We start from the raw sequence: 19,199 nt of genomic DNA, 5'->3' as shown, positions 1-19,199 counted from the left end.
TTAGCATGATGATAGCATGATTAGCATAAAGCTAGCATGTTGCTAGCATGATTAGCATGAAGCTAGCATGAAACTAGCATGATTCTAACATGATTAGCATGAAGCTACCATGATTCTAGCATGATTAGCATGAAGCTAGCATGATTCTAGCATGATTAGCATGAAGCTAGCATGATGTTAGCATGATTAGCATGAAGGTAGCATGAGGCTAGCATGATTAGCATGAAGTAAGCATGAGGTTAGCATGATTAGCATGAAGCTAGCATAATTTTACGTGAAGCTAACATGATTAGCATGATGTTAACATGATTAGCATAACGCTAACACTATTTAGCGTGCAGCTAACAAGATTTAACATGAAGTTAGCATGATTTAGCATGAAGTTAGCAAGATTTATTATGAAATTAGCATAAAGCTAGCATGAAACTAGCATGAAGCTAGTATGACTTAGCATGGAGCTAGCTTGAAGCTAACATGACCCAAAGACCCAACCCCCATGTCTCTATGATGTTCAGATCCAGAGATATAAGGCTTTGTTTATTATGTTGCTAGGGTGTTCATATTTGGTTGCTAGGGGCGTGGCTTAATGCCTCAATAAGAATCCTATTAAGACTGATTGGATGCCTGAGTAAAATGAGCCCACCCCTATGTCTCTATGACACTCTGGTGCAAAGATATGCATCTGGGCTTTTTACAATGGTAGTCTATGGGAGATGTTGCTAGGGTACCCCAAAATTGTTGCTAGGGGCGTGGCTTAATAGCTCTGTGGTGATCCTAAGAGACTGATTGGTTGCCTGAGTAAAATGAGCCCAACCCCATGTCTCTGCGACACTCTAAAGTGAAGATATTCCATCTGGGACGTTTTTATTCCCTTTTATGGGCATGTTTCCTGCCCCATTATAAGTCAATGGGAAATTTTGGGGGCCTCTTACACCCCAGGGGTACAGCTTACACCCCATTGTGAGGTATGTTCTTACACAGCCTGTCAGCCTCCTTAAATATGATAAGCCACAAGTTTCTACAAGTTTCTCACTCACAGCTATGACCCGTCAAAGTTTGTCTCCATGTTAAGTCAATGGAAATTTTGGGGTGTTCGAGCCCCCCGTTTAGGAATTTGGAAGGTCCCATCAGTTAGAAAAGATATAGCACACTAAGTCAGACCAGTCTGAAGGTCTGTGGAAAATTTGGTGCATGTAGCTTGAAAGCCCTAGGACGAGTTAGTGTTTATAATTTGGGGTAGAATAATAAGATATAAGTTTAATAGCAATAACAATATATTGGCTTTTTCAAAGCCAACATAATGAACACACATCAGTGATTCCCAGCTAACTTATATATTTGCTTCATGAGACACCACGGGCACTACTGAGCTCCCTATCTAGACAGCACACTAAAAAAGTGCGCAGAAATGCTGTTAAGACCTTGAAACTGGAACAGACGTGAAGTGATTTGATGTTTTATCTGATATTAATCTAGGACTCGGCCGGTATGAGTTAATTTAAATAGCGCCCTCTTCAGATCAACGCTGAGACAGACGCTGAATCCTGAAGTGAGTCGTTTGTTTATATGAATCGTGAGTCAAATACTGATGAGACTGACTTCTCGTGAACAGCGCATAACACAAATATTTTTTTTAAAGAAATAACAATAATGTTTAATATTTTTGGTTGGGATTTATTGAAGGGTCACGGGGGAGCAGTTTGCTCATTTTTCCTGCACATGCGAATCAAAAGAAATGACTCATAGGATTATTCATAAAAGCATTTACACGAAATTGTTCACTTAGTTAAGATATTACCCTCTTACAGTGAGATATTTTTTTTCAATATATAATTCAACTAAACCATAAAGTGTTATATTAGTTTGACTTAACTAAATGAAAAAGGTAATATTAATCAGGTTTAATTTGTTATAATGTCACATTAACAGGGTTTTATAAAAAAAAATGATTTGTTGTGAATGTGTCTGTTTTTTTTAATCTCTATTTCTTCTCATGTTAACGAAATATCATTAATATCATCATTTTGTGTGTGTGCCATATATTTTAGCACAATAAAAATAAACACAGTGATATTTAAGTCAATTAATTTGAATATTTATATTTTATCTTGCATGCTTTCATCTTTATTTTTCAGGTGAGAAGAAAGTTTCATCCATCTGTCCATTCATTGGTCACGAGAGATGATGAATGTGTGTTTATTAATGTCATCTTCTGTAATACACATCTTGTTATAGTTCTGCTTTCAATAAAGCAAAACTGTTGGGTTGTTTCATGCCATGGTCAAATTTGGACATTTTATAAGTTAATTTAAACAAATGATATGTTTGATATGATATGATGATCTATTTACCCAACCATGAGTTGAACCAGCACTTTTTAGAGGTAATAGCTACACTTAGACTTTTTTATCTTAATTTATTTCAAGCAAATAGTATAACAACAGAAGAATACTCAATAATAATAATAATAATAACTTACACTTATGCTTGAAATGGAGTGGGGAGAAGGAAAACTTAATGAACCCCAACCCAGTCTATAAAAGAATTTATACAAACAGAATAGCTGCTTCCTTCTTCAATTATATTAATGAAAATATATAATACATATATAAAATAAATAATACTAATAATGATTTCTCATTAAGAGATATGTTCACAACATACATACTATACATATTCATAATACACAGATATTACCGCAAGTAACATTTATTTATCAAATATCAACAATGGTAGACGGAATACCACAAGTTAAATACACATGTTAAATAACAACACTCCACACATTAATACAATCAAACCTCATTATCATTGTAATGAGACCAGACCTTTTGTTTATAAAGTAGCTGTTATACATTTTTGTTATTATTGCCCCATACATGGTTAGATAGCCAATGGCTGTATTAAAGAACAGTAGAAGGTCTGAAGTGCATTATGATCAAGGATATGTTTAACTCTACTAATTATAGCAAGGCTTTAGTTGTTTTTTGTCTGATGCAAGCATTCCAACTTAACTTATTGTCTATCGTTACACCTAAAAATTTTATTTCCTGCACATTTTCAATGTGTACCCCATCTATCTCAACCAGTTTCTGTGAATCAGCTTGATACTTTCTAAAGAACATCACTTTAGATTTATTACTTTCCATCCATTTTTAAAATGTGTTTAATTCTTTATTTACAACGCTGATACTTTTTATTAACATGATTTATTAGCCTTCATATTTCATTTTTAAGACCATCTGTAAAGGGATTTCATAAGCTCAGTATTTAGAAATAATTTTTCTGTGTTAAGTTCTTTCATTTGGCCTTGATTCTTAAAAGCACTTTCTGATGTACGTGGATAAACAGCATGAAGCAGCATTCTGCACGAACCACACACAAAAACAAAGTCAATCACAGGAAATTTCAGGTCTTCTGTCTGTTTGAACGCAGTCTGGTGCCAAATATTTCTCTGTCATCAACAAACAACACGTTAAACAAAGGGAAAGTGTTTGTGCGCAGGTCCATCGTTTCCTTATGACTCTCTGAGGATCATGTCAAGGACACAAGCCGAAGATATGAACTTCTGATCAGTCCACACTTTATTCACTCGGGATTATTATTATTATTTTATATGATGATTTATAAATGTTTGCATTCACAAAAGGTAACGCAGAAATCAAAGTCAATGTGAATATAAATGAAAGTTCTTCATATAAGACTGTATCCATCTTCTTTTCAAACGTGGATGTAAGAAATGCATGCAAAAGATCACGCAAAAAACATGATTTAAACAGTTATGGTATTCAACACATTGGAAGTCATTTTAACAAATTATATTAAACAATTACATTTATTCAGTATTTTCTTCGTTTTATGGAAATATTATTACATCGCTTCTTATGCACTAGATAGATACATGAGCTTTGGACATTATTTGCTTATTTTAAAAATTATTTGCTTTTTCATTTAAAATATAACAAAAGTACAGAACTGTAAACATGAACTAATAAGCAGTTTATGTCGTAAATATTCTGCACTGTAATCACATTTTTGTAATAATATATAGAATAATTTTTTTATCAGCATAGTATTAGTTGTTTTTGAATAATTATAGTATGCATTGTTCAGTGTCTATGAAAGGTTTAACTGGATGGATGTGTGAATACAGATCATGGGTGCATGTACGCCACATCCACATTCAGCTATTGTGCATGTAAAATAAATGTTTTGTACTGCATTTGTACAAGATATTATGGCAACCCCTAACTGTACAAATGATGCTGGCCTTTCTGGATTTCATAATGAACATTAAAAAGAGAGTCAAAATGGCACACTCGTGTCCCTGACAATATGACTACCATTAGATTTAGTGGCTCACCGTAAGTCTGACACAAAGATGGCGGCACCCACATTTATGTTAAAAATAAGGTGGATGGAGTTCAGTGAAGCTATGAGTACTTCAGTATTCTCCTCATGGAGTCATCATGTACAATAACTTAACATCTTATTAAAAAATCAAATCATTTTACATTCTCTCCAATAGAAATGTGTTTGTCTTAAAAGACAAAGTGTCTGACCATCAGCATTAATCCACTTTAAAATCTGTTATATGCATTAGATGAGGGTCTTTTTTCAGTACCTGAACCCCTCCCCAAACCTTAATGAACCAATGTGCAGAGCTTCCGTCCTGGATGTTTTTGATTGCTCTTTATTTTCAGTGTGTTTGTGATGAGAAATCCTCTGGGAGATTGAGAGACATTCCACAAATAATCTGTGGTGTTATGAAACTGCTCTTCATAAAGACACGCGTCCTGTTGTATGAAGAAGTTTCCTGCTCCGAGCAGACAAGCGTTCCTCTGAGGAATACCCGGATACCTGTGCAGAAGTGTTTCTGGAGCTCACAGGAAGTGTTTGGTGAAAGTGCGAGGAACAGGAAGAACCTGTGATGAAGTCCTGTATTCATTTTATATAATCCATTATACAGTTAGTCTGAGTCTATAGCAGATAGATAGGATTAGAATATGAACTACTTTTCTACAGTAACAATGAATCATGACATGAATGCAGTAAAATGTTATTAAAAACTCTCAGTACAGCCGAAGGTCGTTCTCAAGGTCACGCATTATTTGTTTTGTCCACTAGAGTGCAGCACTGTTCAAAATAATTCATGTAAAGATGAACATTATTGTAAATTCTCATTTATCACAAGAAACTTTCACCTCCTGTGTCAGTTTTTGTCAATGATCTATTACACACCAATATTAAAAGATAAAAAGAAGAAATTACATCTTGCATAATAAAGAAGCCTTAATAATACAATTAAAACTTTGCACTGTGACATTATTCATGATTAGCACATTTAATTACCAAATAAAATAAATAGTGCTGGGCAAAGATTAATTGCATAAAACATAAAGTGAGTTTTTGCACAATATATGAGTGTGTGCTGTGTATAATTATTGTGTGTATATAAATACACTCACATTCATCTATGTATTTAAGAAACATTCTTTAGAAATGTTGGCCCATATTGATAGGATAGCATCTTGTAGTTGATGAAGATTTGTGGGATGCACATCGAGGGCACGAAGCTCTCATTCCACCACATCCCAAAGATGCTCTATTGGGTTGAGATCTGGTGACTGTGGGGGCCATTTTAGTACAGTGAACTCAAGAAACCAATTTGAAATGATTCAAGCTTTGTGACATGGTGCATTATCCTGCTGAAATCAGAGGATGGGTACATGGTGGTCATAAAGGGATGGACATGGTCAGAAACAATGCTCAGGTAGGCCGTGGCATTTAAATAAATATATATAAACTGTTATGTATGTGTTTGTGTTTAAATATACCTAACAAAACTCTGGGGACCCCTAGAACCTCCTGGGTGTCCCTGGACCCCAGTTTGTAAACCCCTGCTTTAGGACATTGATTGGATAGTCATATTTTTTTAATGAACTAGAAAGAAAAAGCAAAGCAAAAGTTATTTAACAAGTGTTTCTTTACTTTAGCTCATCGATTGCTTTTTCAACAATAGCAAAAACCTCATCCACATGAAGCTCAGAGTTTATCTGTGGGAGAAAAGAGAGAGAATTTATTTATTGACTTCAAAACAGATTAATTCAATCTAACATGAACAATGACATTCTTAAGTTTGGCACGTAATAAATTAAGTGTTAGGTGAACTTTATTGTGCAAACTTCTCTCACCTTTCTAACAATGCCACGTTTCTCATAGAAAGCGATGACGGGCTCGGTGGCTTTATAATACAGATCAAGACGCTTTTTAATCGTCTCCTCATTGTCATCGGCACGTCCGCTGGTCTCACCACGTTTCAATAATCTGTTGACCATAGTCTCAGACTTAGCATCAATGTAGAGTAAGAGAGCTGGAGGGCCGATCTATGACACATGAGAGGACAGGACATGAGTAATCTGACACATCTGTTGTCTTTATAATCTTTTATTCTTTGTGTAAAGTTATTGGAAAACCTTCTTCTCAAACTCTTCTCCCTGTTTGACTTCACGAGGGTAACCGTCGATGAGATAACCTTTAGAGACGTCAGCTTTGGCAATCATGGCATCTTTGATCATATCAAGAACTGTGTCCTGCAGAAATGAAACACTTCATGTATTTGAATGCATCACTATAGGAGACATCAGTCAATGATCTGAGACTTTATCTGTTCATTTAATAAGTTGGACACTGTATCGACCGGTGTTCAAGCTGACTGAATGTTTATTTTAACTCCAGCTGAAAACATAAATGTATATCTACAGAGGATTTCAACTGACCAGTGGCACAAGTTCTCCTTTCTGCATGATGGCCTGCAGTTGTTTTCCTCTGTCTGAACCTGACGCCACCTCGGCACGCAGCAGATCACCAGAGGACAGATGGGTGTAGCCGTACTTTGCCACGATCTTCTCACACTGAGTGCCTTTACCAGAGCCTGGTCCACCTGTACCACAAACACTCACCACTGTTAGACTCTTCACTGCTTCTTACTATGATGACTTTATTTGATTCACAGACATTAAAGACTTTTGATGGTGACATTGCCGGTAACACTTTATTTTGATAGTCCACTTTAAACATTTTACTTATTATAAGTTACTTTGCAACTACTTATCAACTACCAATCTTTAGAGTATTAGTAAACTGTCTGTTTAATATTTACTAACACTTTATTGTGATGGTTCCCCAACAGATATTCTACTGACTATAAGTATCCTTGCAGGTGCATGTCAACTAATTCCCCTAACCCTTACCTCTTCCCTAACCCTACCCCTTACAGTCTACTAATGATCTAATGACAGTTAGTTGACATATAGTTGCAAATTAATGAGAGTTAGTTGACATGTAGTTTCAAAGTTATTTATAGTTAGTAGATATGTCTAAAGTGGACTATCAAAATAAAGTGTAACCTCATTACCTTTAAATGTACATAAAATATGCCTCAGATTGTTTGTAAGTTGATATGTCCCGTTAAAGGGATAGTTCACTCAATAATATAAATGTTGGCATTATTTACTCACCCTCATCACAAAAAAAATATTTTCTTATGTGGTATTTTTGTCTTGTGCAAATATTTAAAAAATTCTTAAATTAAGATGAGCAACATGACCTAAGAAAAAGTTTAAAATATATATACAATATAAGTGCATTTGTGCTTAAAATAATTTTCCTAATGGGGTAATAATCTACCAATGGGGTAAGAATATGTTCTTATTTTTTTTCTTGAATTAAGTGTTTAAGAAAATCAAGATTTTGTTTCTTAGCCCATTGGCTGAAATGTTTTTTTTTTGTGTGCTTTTGTAAGTACACATTCACTTAAATATGACATTTTTTGTCTAAAAACTAGACTTATTTTCTAAGGGCATTCTACTTATCAAGAGAATACATCTTGATTTAAGTTTTTATTATTATACCGAAAACATGACAAAAATACTAAGAAAGAAAGTCATTTTTTGCAGTGATGTCATTTGAACCCCAAATGTCTTTAGTTCTTCACAACCCAAATGCAGATTTTTTTTTTTTTAATGTTTTTTTTTAAACCAAAAGTGTTTAATATCCTAAAACTACCAAACAACAGTTCAGAAACACAGATATTGTGCACTGAAAGAAAAACAACACTTTTTATAAAAACAAAAGACATTATGGATTCAAACGACATGAGGGGGAGTTAATAATGACAACATTTTGGGGTGAAATATTCCTTTAAGTCAAATTAGTGTCTGAGAGTGCCTGATTCATTTTTTAATGAATCCTTTATAATGATCAAAATGATTCATGTGGTAACAAGAAAATTAAAAGAATAACTGGATGAACTTACCCACAACAAAGACGATTTTAGCATCCTTAATTTTATCTGTGACAAAATATACAATTAACATGAATACAGATAGAGCATTTCGATGAACAGTGCTGTGTGGTACAGAATCACAATCACATTAACTTTTAGAAAACTAAACACATTCAGAAGTCCTGTGAGATTTCCCACATTCTGCACAAATAATTTACCGTCTGACTTAAGAGGAGACACAGTCGGTTTACTGAAACACCCTGAGCCCATATTTCTCTCTCTCTCACACACACACACACAGATTTGATCTGAATGATTGCTGTCTCCATGACAACAGTTACTAACATCTCAAACACTAGCGGTGTCCATTAATGCTACACAACTCATACACTTCATCGTTTAATACAATTAAATATAAAAACACATCACTAATACAATATCAGATTCATTTTTTTATATCCATTTTAATTGGCTTTGAGTTAAACTCAATATATACATACATACATTTAACACGTTTATTTAAGTTTTTTTTACATTTATTGCTTACATTTAAAATATAGGAAATTGTTTATTTATAAAAAAAAATATGACTTCGTTGAAATTTTATTTTATGTCGTCTGAAGCGGAAAACTTTTATCTTGCAATACAACCACTGTCCACATGAGGACAGCAGAGACCATAACATCAATAATAATCAATAACATTTATGTTTGTCCCTGAATTAAATATATACAGCAATAATTATATGGAATTAAACATGAAACAGAGTTTGTTTCTCTAATTTTTCTTTTTAAGTGTAAATAAGTTTTATAATCATTCTTAATAATCTTTATAATAATCTTACACCCTTACCTGCCATGGTTATCTGTTATGTTAAGGACGTTCCTGCAGGGAAAAAAGAAATAAAAATATTACATGTAAACGTAGAAAAGAAAAAATGCAATGTATTTAATGTTATATTTGTATTTAATGATATCCTTATAAGATCACTGTTGCCAGAAATGTAAATAAATAAAGATCAGTTGACGACTTAAGACTGTTGTGTTAAAGCTAAAGTCTGCCCTTTGTATTTTTAAGAGCACTTTGTAGCCGCATTTATTATCACAAAAGTCTGTCAATCAATGTTGAGGGCGGAGTTTATTGATTGATAGAGTTGGCGGGAAAGTTCCGCCCACTATTAAGGAAGGGGAAGATGCGCTAGATATGAATGTTTTGAAAGGATTCACATTCAGAAAAGCTTTAAACAAAAATAAAAACAAAACGGAAGTGAATTCAATCATCTATTAATGTGACTGCGAGCGAGATGTGACGTCTGAGGAAACAACATCTAAACCTAAACATGTATGTCTCACTGCAATACACAACATGGCAAAATATACAACAAACACGTACATTCATAAACTTCTTTTTAAGAAACTTCTTCTCAAAGTTTCTTTCGACTAAATGACAGTTTACACAAATTATATTTTCCATTCAAACCAAACCCCTACTGAAATATCCAGCATAAACTGGAAGCTGGTTTAAACTGGTCCTCCCAGCCTGGCAAGGCTCAGTCAAGCTGGTGAGTCAGTTGTTCACTTTAAAAGTGACCAAAACACAGCTAAACTAGCTAAAACCAAGCAGTGAGACCAGCAAAAAACCATCTCATCAGCATATGCTGGTTTTAAATGGGGGGTTCAGTTCAAAAATACAATAAGCAAGAAATAATTGATGACAGGCTGCTGAAATATGAGAAAATAATGCACATTCAAGGTAATGCAGCATAACGTGAAGCGGTGTGCATTATTTTCATTTATTACACGGCTCTCTGGAATGCTTGATTCTGATTGGTCAGTTGAGACATGTGCAGGTTCGTTCTTTTCGAATAATAACCGCTCCAAAATAATAACGCATAGCCGGACTACTTTTACGAGTAAGATCGCTCCGCGCCAATAAAGATTACTGTTTGTTTGGCGCCATCTTGTGACAAACACTGGACAACCACGACAAGACACAGAGAGCTTACTGAGACTGAACTTGACAAAATAGAGCATGACAGCTACGAAGCCAACACACAAAAAAATACAGAATGGGCATTAAAACTTCTCAAAGACTGGCTAAAAGAGAAAAAAATGGAGACAGATAAGTATGAAGCAGAGGATCTTAATAAGGTATTACGATCATTTTATGCATCTGTGCAAAGTTTCGCGGAAGGATAAAAATGTTAATTTAAAACAAATATGCCAATAAAATGTTTCAAATTCATATTCATGTCCAGTTTTTTTTCTTATGTGACAAGTAGCCGTGTAATAAGCGGGATAATGTAGAGTCAGCCGGTAGTTATCGGGAAATAAGCCCCTTCAGTGTGATACAAGCCTGATCACACTGTCGGGGCTTATTTCCCGATAACTACCGGCTGCCTCTACATTATCCCTTACATAATTCAAAGGTTCAGAGTCAATTATTCCTGTTATACCACAGACATTACTCTTGTGGTTATTTGAAGACACAAAAATAATGCATACCTGTGAAACATTTCTCAACCAATCAGAATAAAGCATTGAACAGCCCCGTGGTATAACTAATAATAATAATGACATATACTGATAATATATATAGTGTATTTTGTCTTGTGTTTATTATGAATGTTTGTGTGTAACTATGACAATAATGATTCATTAAAGGGCCTGGCCTTCCCCAACTAAACATCCCACCCTAAAAATGATTGACAGGTGATTGTGAAAGACTTTTAAAATGCAAAGAGATTGAGTTTGAATTCAGTTAAACACATGATTGGATTTATTTCACAATTTATTAATTCAAAACAATTTATGAATTTTCCGTTTTAAATACAGTACAGAATGTATTGTCTATAGTTGATGTGTAAATACAGGTGAAAAGGAGCTTTGTTACAGTATTTATGTATTTATTTGTTCATGATATAAAAGACTCTCTGTAAGGAAAGTGAAGTGAAAAGTGTACAGATGTATTCAGCTCTAACCGCATGCAAATCCAGCTATTTACAACATTACTGTAAATGTCACAGAGAGAGCAAAATGAAAGATTCATCTGTAGGAAACACTGAAAGATTCGGGGTTAAAATGGACCATTTCAAGAAGTATGTAAACTTTGGTGTAATAAATAAATGAGACTGTAATGCGATGATGTGTTTCTTTAAACATGCCTTACTTACAGCTGAGAAATATATAAACGCTGATGGAGTCACACCTCATTCACAACAAATACCAAAAGCAGAAGAGGACCCTGCTGATGCTTCATTTCATGTGCAGGGCCATGAAAATATATAAACACTATAAAGTTGACATAAATTCAAAACACACCAGACAGAAGACTAACCATCTAAACCTCTATAATAACTCATCAACGTCTTATAAGAGAGCTGACACACCTCTACTGTGATCTCATAAGACAATAATGATAAACCGTCTGAAGAATCCATTCATTTAAATCATAGTAGATGAAAATGAGCTTTCTTACTCTTTGAATATGTGAAGCGTCTGTAAGCACACTGTGTCTCTGACTGTTGGCACGTCTGTCGAGCGAGCGAGTGTAAACACATCCCCTTTTCTCTAGTACTGGTCATGTGACTTGCATGTTAATGCTGTGGTTTTGAAAGACTTGCCCTACTGGTATCATACAGACTAGTTGCTCCTGAGAGATAAACAATGAAACAGCAATGCTCTCGTATCTCTTGATGGTTGTGTGTTTTAAACGAGTACATTATCTCATTACATAAAACCCCAAAATATATTGAATAAAGCAGGGAAATCATGCACTGTAAAAAATCAACATATATTTTTATGTTAGTTATGTTATGATATGTTAGTTAAGAAAAGATAATGTTTTAGACAGCTGTGGTCAGTAACTCGCAAGTGTGGTCGATCAATACCAGGTGGAATTTTGAAGAAATGTAAAACAGCTTCAGTATAATTTCACTTGGAACATAAGGAGTGAATTGTTACTCTTGACCCTGTCAGCTGGGATTAAAGTAACACACACGTGGGTCAAAAGTAACACAACAAAACAAAATAGATTTTTTTTGTGTTACACTTGTTTTTAGTAAATACACATGACTATGACCTTGTTAATATGTAACTGCAAAAATATTTTCTTTGCAAAATTTAATTTAATTTAAATTTTATCAAATGTTTTAAAAGCAACCTGACAGTACAAACTTTACTTGTTGAAAATAAAAAAATCAAGAGTATGAATACTATGAAAATTTAATTAAATTAAAATGATAAAAATGTTCAACATAATGCAACAGTATTAGCAGCGAGTAACAAGTGTTCGTCCCGACAGGATCTCTTCACATTTAAACTCGATGTACTTTTATTTTGAAAAACTCTGAGAAGTCAAACTTCAGGATGTGTTAGAGCACTAAATAACCTGTAGATTGATCAATATTGTAACACATGAAACAAGAAACACAGCACATTATAAGAAAAAAATGACCGCTTTAGGAAGTTCTAACGCATGGTTGAAAACAGCTTTCTGGACCTACATGTGCAAAACGATGATGAAATAACGCAATATTTGTGAGCTCTGGGGTTGCGTTGTCATAGTTTGAAATCCAAATGTTGTCAGGGCTCAGAGAAAATCACTTTTATTACTTTTGTCCCGGTTCTCCCTTACTTTAACTTATAACTTATAAAAACAAGTTGAAATTGTTTAACTTATATTTTTCGTCAACTTTTCATAAGCCAAAATGTAAATAAAGTAGGTTGAATTGACTTGCAAAACCAAGTTGTTTTAACTTCATGCTGCATTTTTTACAGTGTGTCACAGAACATTATTATAAATCTTCTTTATCATTTAAAAAATGCTTCAATTGAATTTCAGTGCATCAATGAGTCCAAAGGCAGATTTTCAGATGAATAGTCAAACAGAGCAATGTTATGTTGTACTTGCGTTCATCCTGAACTATTTCTGCATGAAATAAATCCACCAGCTCATGCAGTGAATTACATCACAGGGTTTATACCATGCACTAAAACTTTAAATAGCATATCCACGTGGTACAGTATGTATATGGTACTCTAAAGTACTTCATCTACTGTATGAGCGCTGATCTTTTCTCTAGTTACATCTGTTCTCAGTGTAAATGTCACTTAAGGTCTGAATCAGCACTGGGGAGTGACTCTGGCTAAATATGGTGGTTTTATTGGCGTCTCTGGTTAACAGGACAGTTGTTCATGTGTTTCACCGAGCACTAGTGAGACAGATGCACTACAGTAGAGTTCATGTGTGTTATGCAAACTCAATAATACAATAGCCATTGATTTGCTCATATAGTAAACACAGGTGTGGTTCAACATTCAGTCTTTAGAGAAACACATACGGTTGTTCACACACGGATATAATGGAGGTGATGATGGATGGTGAATTAGATAAATGACTCTCTCCAAAAAGTATTTAATGACCTATTACTAATTACTTTTTATAGTAAATGACACAAAGAAAGAAACGGCTGGAATGAATCATATAAAAGTACATAAATTACTCTGGTCACACTTTTTAAGGTCACTATTAACTAACTATTAACTACTTCTACCTCAATATACTGCTAATAACTGCTTATTAATACTTATTGAAGTAGTTTAAGTATTGGGTAGTATTAAGGATGTAGAAAAAGGTTTGCAGAATCATGCATTAATATGTGCTTTATAAGTATTAATAAACAGACAATATCTCAGTAATATAAATACTACTAACTAACCAGTTAATAGTGAGAATTGAGTGTTACCATTATTAACTCACAAAAGTATTTAAAGTTAGAAGGATACGTAAAAAAAACATGAATTTTAACTTTAAATGTTGATGTTAAATCCACTATTGTATTAAATATCATTGATCTACAGTCCATACACAGGATTTAGTTGAATTACATCAGAAGTTACTGTCATTAAAGTACTGAGGAAGGAATCCCTTACTTTACTTTATTACTTGTATAACGTGGCTTTGTGGCTTTTCTTAAACTTTCAGCCAATTCGCATGAATTTGGTTTTATGTGGCGTATTAATTTCTTTTATGTGTTTATATTAAATTATTTATATTGTTCATTTTATAATAGTATATTATTATATACAGTGTCACTACTTCGGTTTATGTTTAGTTCAACTATCATTTTACATTCAGGACACGAACGTCAAAATGCAGCTTGAGGGAGACCAGAGAGACCACAGATAATATTTTCTATTAAAAGCTCTGCTAAATTTGACCTTTAGTGTCAGCAGGCCTTCATTTCAGTCACCAGTTCATTCTGCAAATAAAATCTAAATCAGGGTTCATTTATACATGTTGATTGTCTTTCATAAAGTTAATTAAGAAGCACAAAAACAACTATTAACCCTCTACTGGCTGATTATTATTTTGTCCTTAATAAGCAGCCCTGTTACTTTCAACCCCAGACAGCAGCTGACTCCAGGCCGGATCCGCTGACTTTAGCCCAGAGTCGGTGCAGATCCGGCTGCTGTCTGGCAAATCTATTTAAATGAAATGATGCATGTTTATTTTTTACATGCAATGTACATTTTTTGATCTTTAAAGAACAGTTACTTTTTATTTTGATTGTCTACTTTAGACATTTTATAACTATAAACAACTTTTCAACTACATGTCAACTAACCTTCATTAATTTGCAACTACATGTCAACTAACCTTCATAAATTTGCAACTACATGTCAACTAACTTTCATTAATTTGTAACTACATGTCAATTAAACTTTTTTTAATTTGCAACTACATGTTTACTAACCTTCATAAATTTGCAACTACATGTCAACTAACTTTCATTAATTTGCATAAAACATGTCAAATAACTTTTATTAATTTGCAACTACATGTCAACTAACCTTCATAAATTTGCAACTACATGTCAACTAACTTTCATTAATTTGTAACTACATGTCAATTAAACTTTTTTTAATTTGCAACTACATGTTTACTAACCTTCATAAATTTGCAACTACATGTCAACTAACTTTCATTAATTTGCACAAACATGTCAAATAACTTTTATTAATTTGCAACTACATGTCAACTAACTTTCATTAATTTGTAACTACTTGTCAATTAACCTTTTTTTAATTTGCAACTATATGTCAACTAACCTTCTTTAATTTGCAACTACGTGTCACCTTACTTTAATTAATTTGCAACTACATTTCAACTAACCTTTTTTAATTTGCAACTACATGTTAACTAACCTTCATAAATTTGCAACTACATGTCAACTAACCTTCATAAATTTGCAACTACATGTCAACTAACTTTAATTAATTTGCAACTACATGTCAACTAACCTTCTTTAATTTGCAACTACATGTCAACTAACCTTCATAAATTTGCAACTACGTCAACTAACTTTAATTAATTTGCAACTACATGTCAACTAACCTTCTTTAATTTGCAACTACGTGTCACCTTACTTTAATTAATTTGCAAATACATTTCAACTAACCTTTTTTAATTTGCAACTACATGTTAACTTACCTTCATAAATTTGCAACTACATGTCAACTAACCTTCATAAATTTGCAACTACATGTCAACTAACTTTCATTAATTTGCAACTACATGTCAACTAACCTTCTTTAATTTTCAACTACATGTCAACTAACCTTCATAAATTTGCAACTACATGTCAACTAACTTTCATTAATTTGTAACTACATGTCAATTAAACTTTTTTTAATTTGCAACTACATGTTTACTAACCTTCATAAATTTGCAACTACATGTCAACTAACTTTCATTAATTTGCACAAACATGTCAAATAACTTTTATTAATTTGCAACTACATGTCAACTAACCTTCATAAATTTGCAACTACATGTCAACTAACTTTCATTAATTTGCACAAACATGTCAAATAACTTTTATTAATTTGCATCTACATGTCAACTAACTTTCATTAATTTGTAACTACATGTCAACTAACCTTCTTTAATTTTCAACTACATGTCAACTAACCTTCATAAATTTGCAACTACATGTCAACTAACTTTCATTAATTTGCACAAACATGTCAAATAACTTTTATTAATTTGCAACTACATGTCAACTAACTTTCATTAATTTGCAACTACGTGTCACCTTACTTTAATTAATTTGCAACTACATTTCAACTAACCTTTTTTAATTTGCAACTACATGTTAACTAACCTTCATAAATTTGCAACTACATGTCAATTAACCTTCATAAATTTGCAACTACATGTCAACTAACTTTAATTAATTTGCAACTACATGTCAACTAACCTTCTTTAATTTGCAACTACATGTCAACTAACCTTCATAAATTTGCAACTACGTCAACTAACTTTAATTAATTTGCAACTATATGTCAACTAACCTTCTTTAATTTGCAACTACGTGTCACCTTACTTTAATTAATTTGCAACTACATTTCAACTAACCTTTTTTAATTTGCAACTACATGTTAACTAACCTTCATAAATTTGCAACTACATGTCAACTAACCTTCATAAATTTGCAACTACATGTCAACTAACTTTAATTAATTTGCAACTACATGTCAACTAACCTTCTTTAATTTGCAACTACATGTCAACTAACCTTCATAAATTTGCAACTACGTCAACTAACTTTAATTAATTTGCAACTACATGTCAACTAACCTTCTTTAATTTGCAACTACGTGTCACCTTACTTTAATTAATTTGCAACTACATTTCAACTAACCTTTTTTAATTTGCAACTACATGTTAACTAACCTTCATAAATTTGCAACTACATGTCAACTAACCTTCATAAATTTGCAACTACATGTCAACTAACTTTAATTAATTTGCAACTACATGTCAACTAACCTTCTTTAATTTGCAACTACATGTCAACTAACCTTCATAAATTTGCAACTACATGTCAACTAACTTTAATTAATTTGCAACTTCATGTCAACTAACCTTCTTTAATTTGCAACTACATGTCAACTAACCTTCATAAATTTGCAACTACATGTCAACTAACTTTAATTAATTTGCAACTACATGTCAACTAACCTTCTTTAATTTGCAACTACATGTCAACTAACCTTCATAAATTTGCAACTACATGTCAACTAACTTTAATTAATTTGCAACTACATGTCAACTAACCTTCTTTAATTTGCAACTACATGTCAACTAACCTTCATAAATTTGCAACTACATGTCAACTAACTTTAATTAATTTGCAACTACATGTCAACTAACCTTCTTTAATTTGCAACTACATGTCAACTAACTTTCATAAATTTGCAACTACATGTCAACTAACTTTCATTAATTTGCAACTACATGTCAACTAACTTTCATTAATTTGCAACTACATGTCAACTAACTTTTATTAATTTGCAACTGCAGGTCAACTAACCATCATTAATTTGCAACTACATGTTAACAGTTGACGATTACTGAAGAGCTTTTACTGAAATATTGACGCCCCAAACCCAGTTGCTCAATTTCTAATCAGCCAATGTAGATATGAAGCGATTGGTTAACTGAGACTCGTTCATGCAGCTTTACATAACTGGAAAGGATTGACCCTGATATGAAAGAAACCTGTCCTGGCATCTTGAATCATGAGTCCAGGGGGTCACACAGTGACGCTAAAAAAGCTAAGGTTCCTTTGCAGCTGTTGCACTGACAACAACTCGTCTCATAACGGCCATTTATAACCTCAGCCTTTACAAACCTCCAGATTTCAGCTGTTGCTATAGTAACCACCCAATAATGTGTACTGTCACTTTAAGAGGAAAGCATACATGAGTGCAGTGCCTGTCTGTGTTTACAATGAAGAAGTACTCTACTGATAGCATCAATGTGTTTAATCCTGGACAGAACAGAAGTCAATCAGTGATCTGCAGACCATTAAGCATCAAGCATACAGAACTGCAGCGAGGTTTCACATCAGCGTGACGTCCCTGCAGTTTGTCCATTTGACATTGCAGCTGTCACAACAGCATCGACCTCATTCACATTCTCATGAAACAAGAAGCTTTTCTCTCTTCCATCATTAAATACACCAGACAGACACACACCAAGACCTTAAAGAGCTTAACTAACACTGACACACACACACAATAAGTCCAATCTCATTTCCTTGCTGTATTATTTATCTTCCTCTCTGTACTGACCTGTCTCTCTCTCTCTCTCTCAGCCTGTCTGTGGTTGAAGGCGTCCCCTGAAGGCTGTGCGTCCGGCTCCTGTCTCTCTGAATGACCGGCTTCACGCCAGTCCTCTCTCTCTGTAGCTTTATATAGACTCCTGACAGCTCAGTCTGACGCACTGAATGCTGGGAAGTCGAGAGCTTCTGGACGGGGGGCAGTGGAGGAATTTAGAGCTGAGAGATTGACTGTAATAATTACTCACATTAACTCTAGTCTGTATTCACTATAAATGTTTTGACTGTAGAGTTACATTTATATTATTTACTGGATTTACTCAAATAACAGTCTCATACAAAGCATTCTGGGAACCAAAACTTTTCATCAACCTTTTCTTTATTTTGTTTTCCAGAATGCTTTATATGAGGCTGTTATTTTACTTTTATTCTGTAAAGATACAGTAGAGAGGTGTTCATGTTTATCCCTGTTGTGTCTCTCTTGATAAATTCAGGAACTTACAGGACTGATTCTTACATTACTGTGGTGTATATATAACATTACTAGATTCATTCAACACTTTACTGTTAAATATTTCTGAAATTACAGTTTTACTGTCAGCTGTTTGCCAGCAACTTTTTGTAGATTTACATTGATGTTATTTACTGGCAACAGCTTTGCATGAGGCTGTTATTTTATAGTTTTATTCTGTAAAGATAAAGACTTGTTAATGTTTAATCTCCATTTAACTTTAAACAAACTCTTGCCTAACATGAATGTAAATCTACAGTAAGTTACTGGCA

At 33.6% G+C, this 19,199-nt stretch overlaps 1 protein-coding gene across 2 annotated transcripts; it reads right to left on the bottom strand.

Annotated features, from left to right (window-relative positions):
- Positions 1-5,968: 5,968 nt before the first annotated feature.
- Positions 5,969-18,518, bottom strand: ak1 (adenylate kinase 1). 2 transcript variants are annotated; one of them, XM_065284041.1, is made up of 7 exons: positions 18,430-18,518; positions 9,140-9,172; positions 8,318-8,353; positions 6,780-6,943; positions 6,477-6,593; positions 6,195-6,386; positions 5,969-6,056 (listed from the first exon to the last, which is right to left on the bottom strand). In XM_065284041.1, the coding sequence occupies exons 2-7, from the start codon at positions 9,144-9,146 to the stop codon at positions 5,988-5,990; spliced, it is 585 nt and encodes a 194-aa protein (XP_065140113.1). In that variant the 5' UTR covers positions 9,147-9,172; positions 18,430-18,518; the 3' UTR covers positions 5,969-5,987. The 2 variants fall into 2 exon arrangements, with proteins under 2 accessions (XP_065140113.1, XP_065140114.1); XM_065284042.1 differs by lacking the exon at positions 18,430-18,518 and adding an exon at positions 11,765-11,830.
- Between the last annotated feature and the right edge of the window lie 681 nt (positions 18,519-19,199).

The sequence above is a fragment of the Paramisgurnus dabryanus genome, chromosome 5 (genome assembly GCF_030506205.2).
Source record: "Paramisgurnus dabryanus chromosome 5, PD_genome_1.1, whole genome shotgun sequence".
NCBI lineage: Eukaryota > Metazoa > Chordata > Actinopteri > Cypriniformes > Cobitidae > Paramisgurnus > Paramisgurnus dabryanus.
This window is presented reverse-complemented; position numbering and strand designations above follow the sequence as displayed.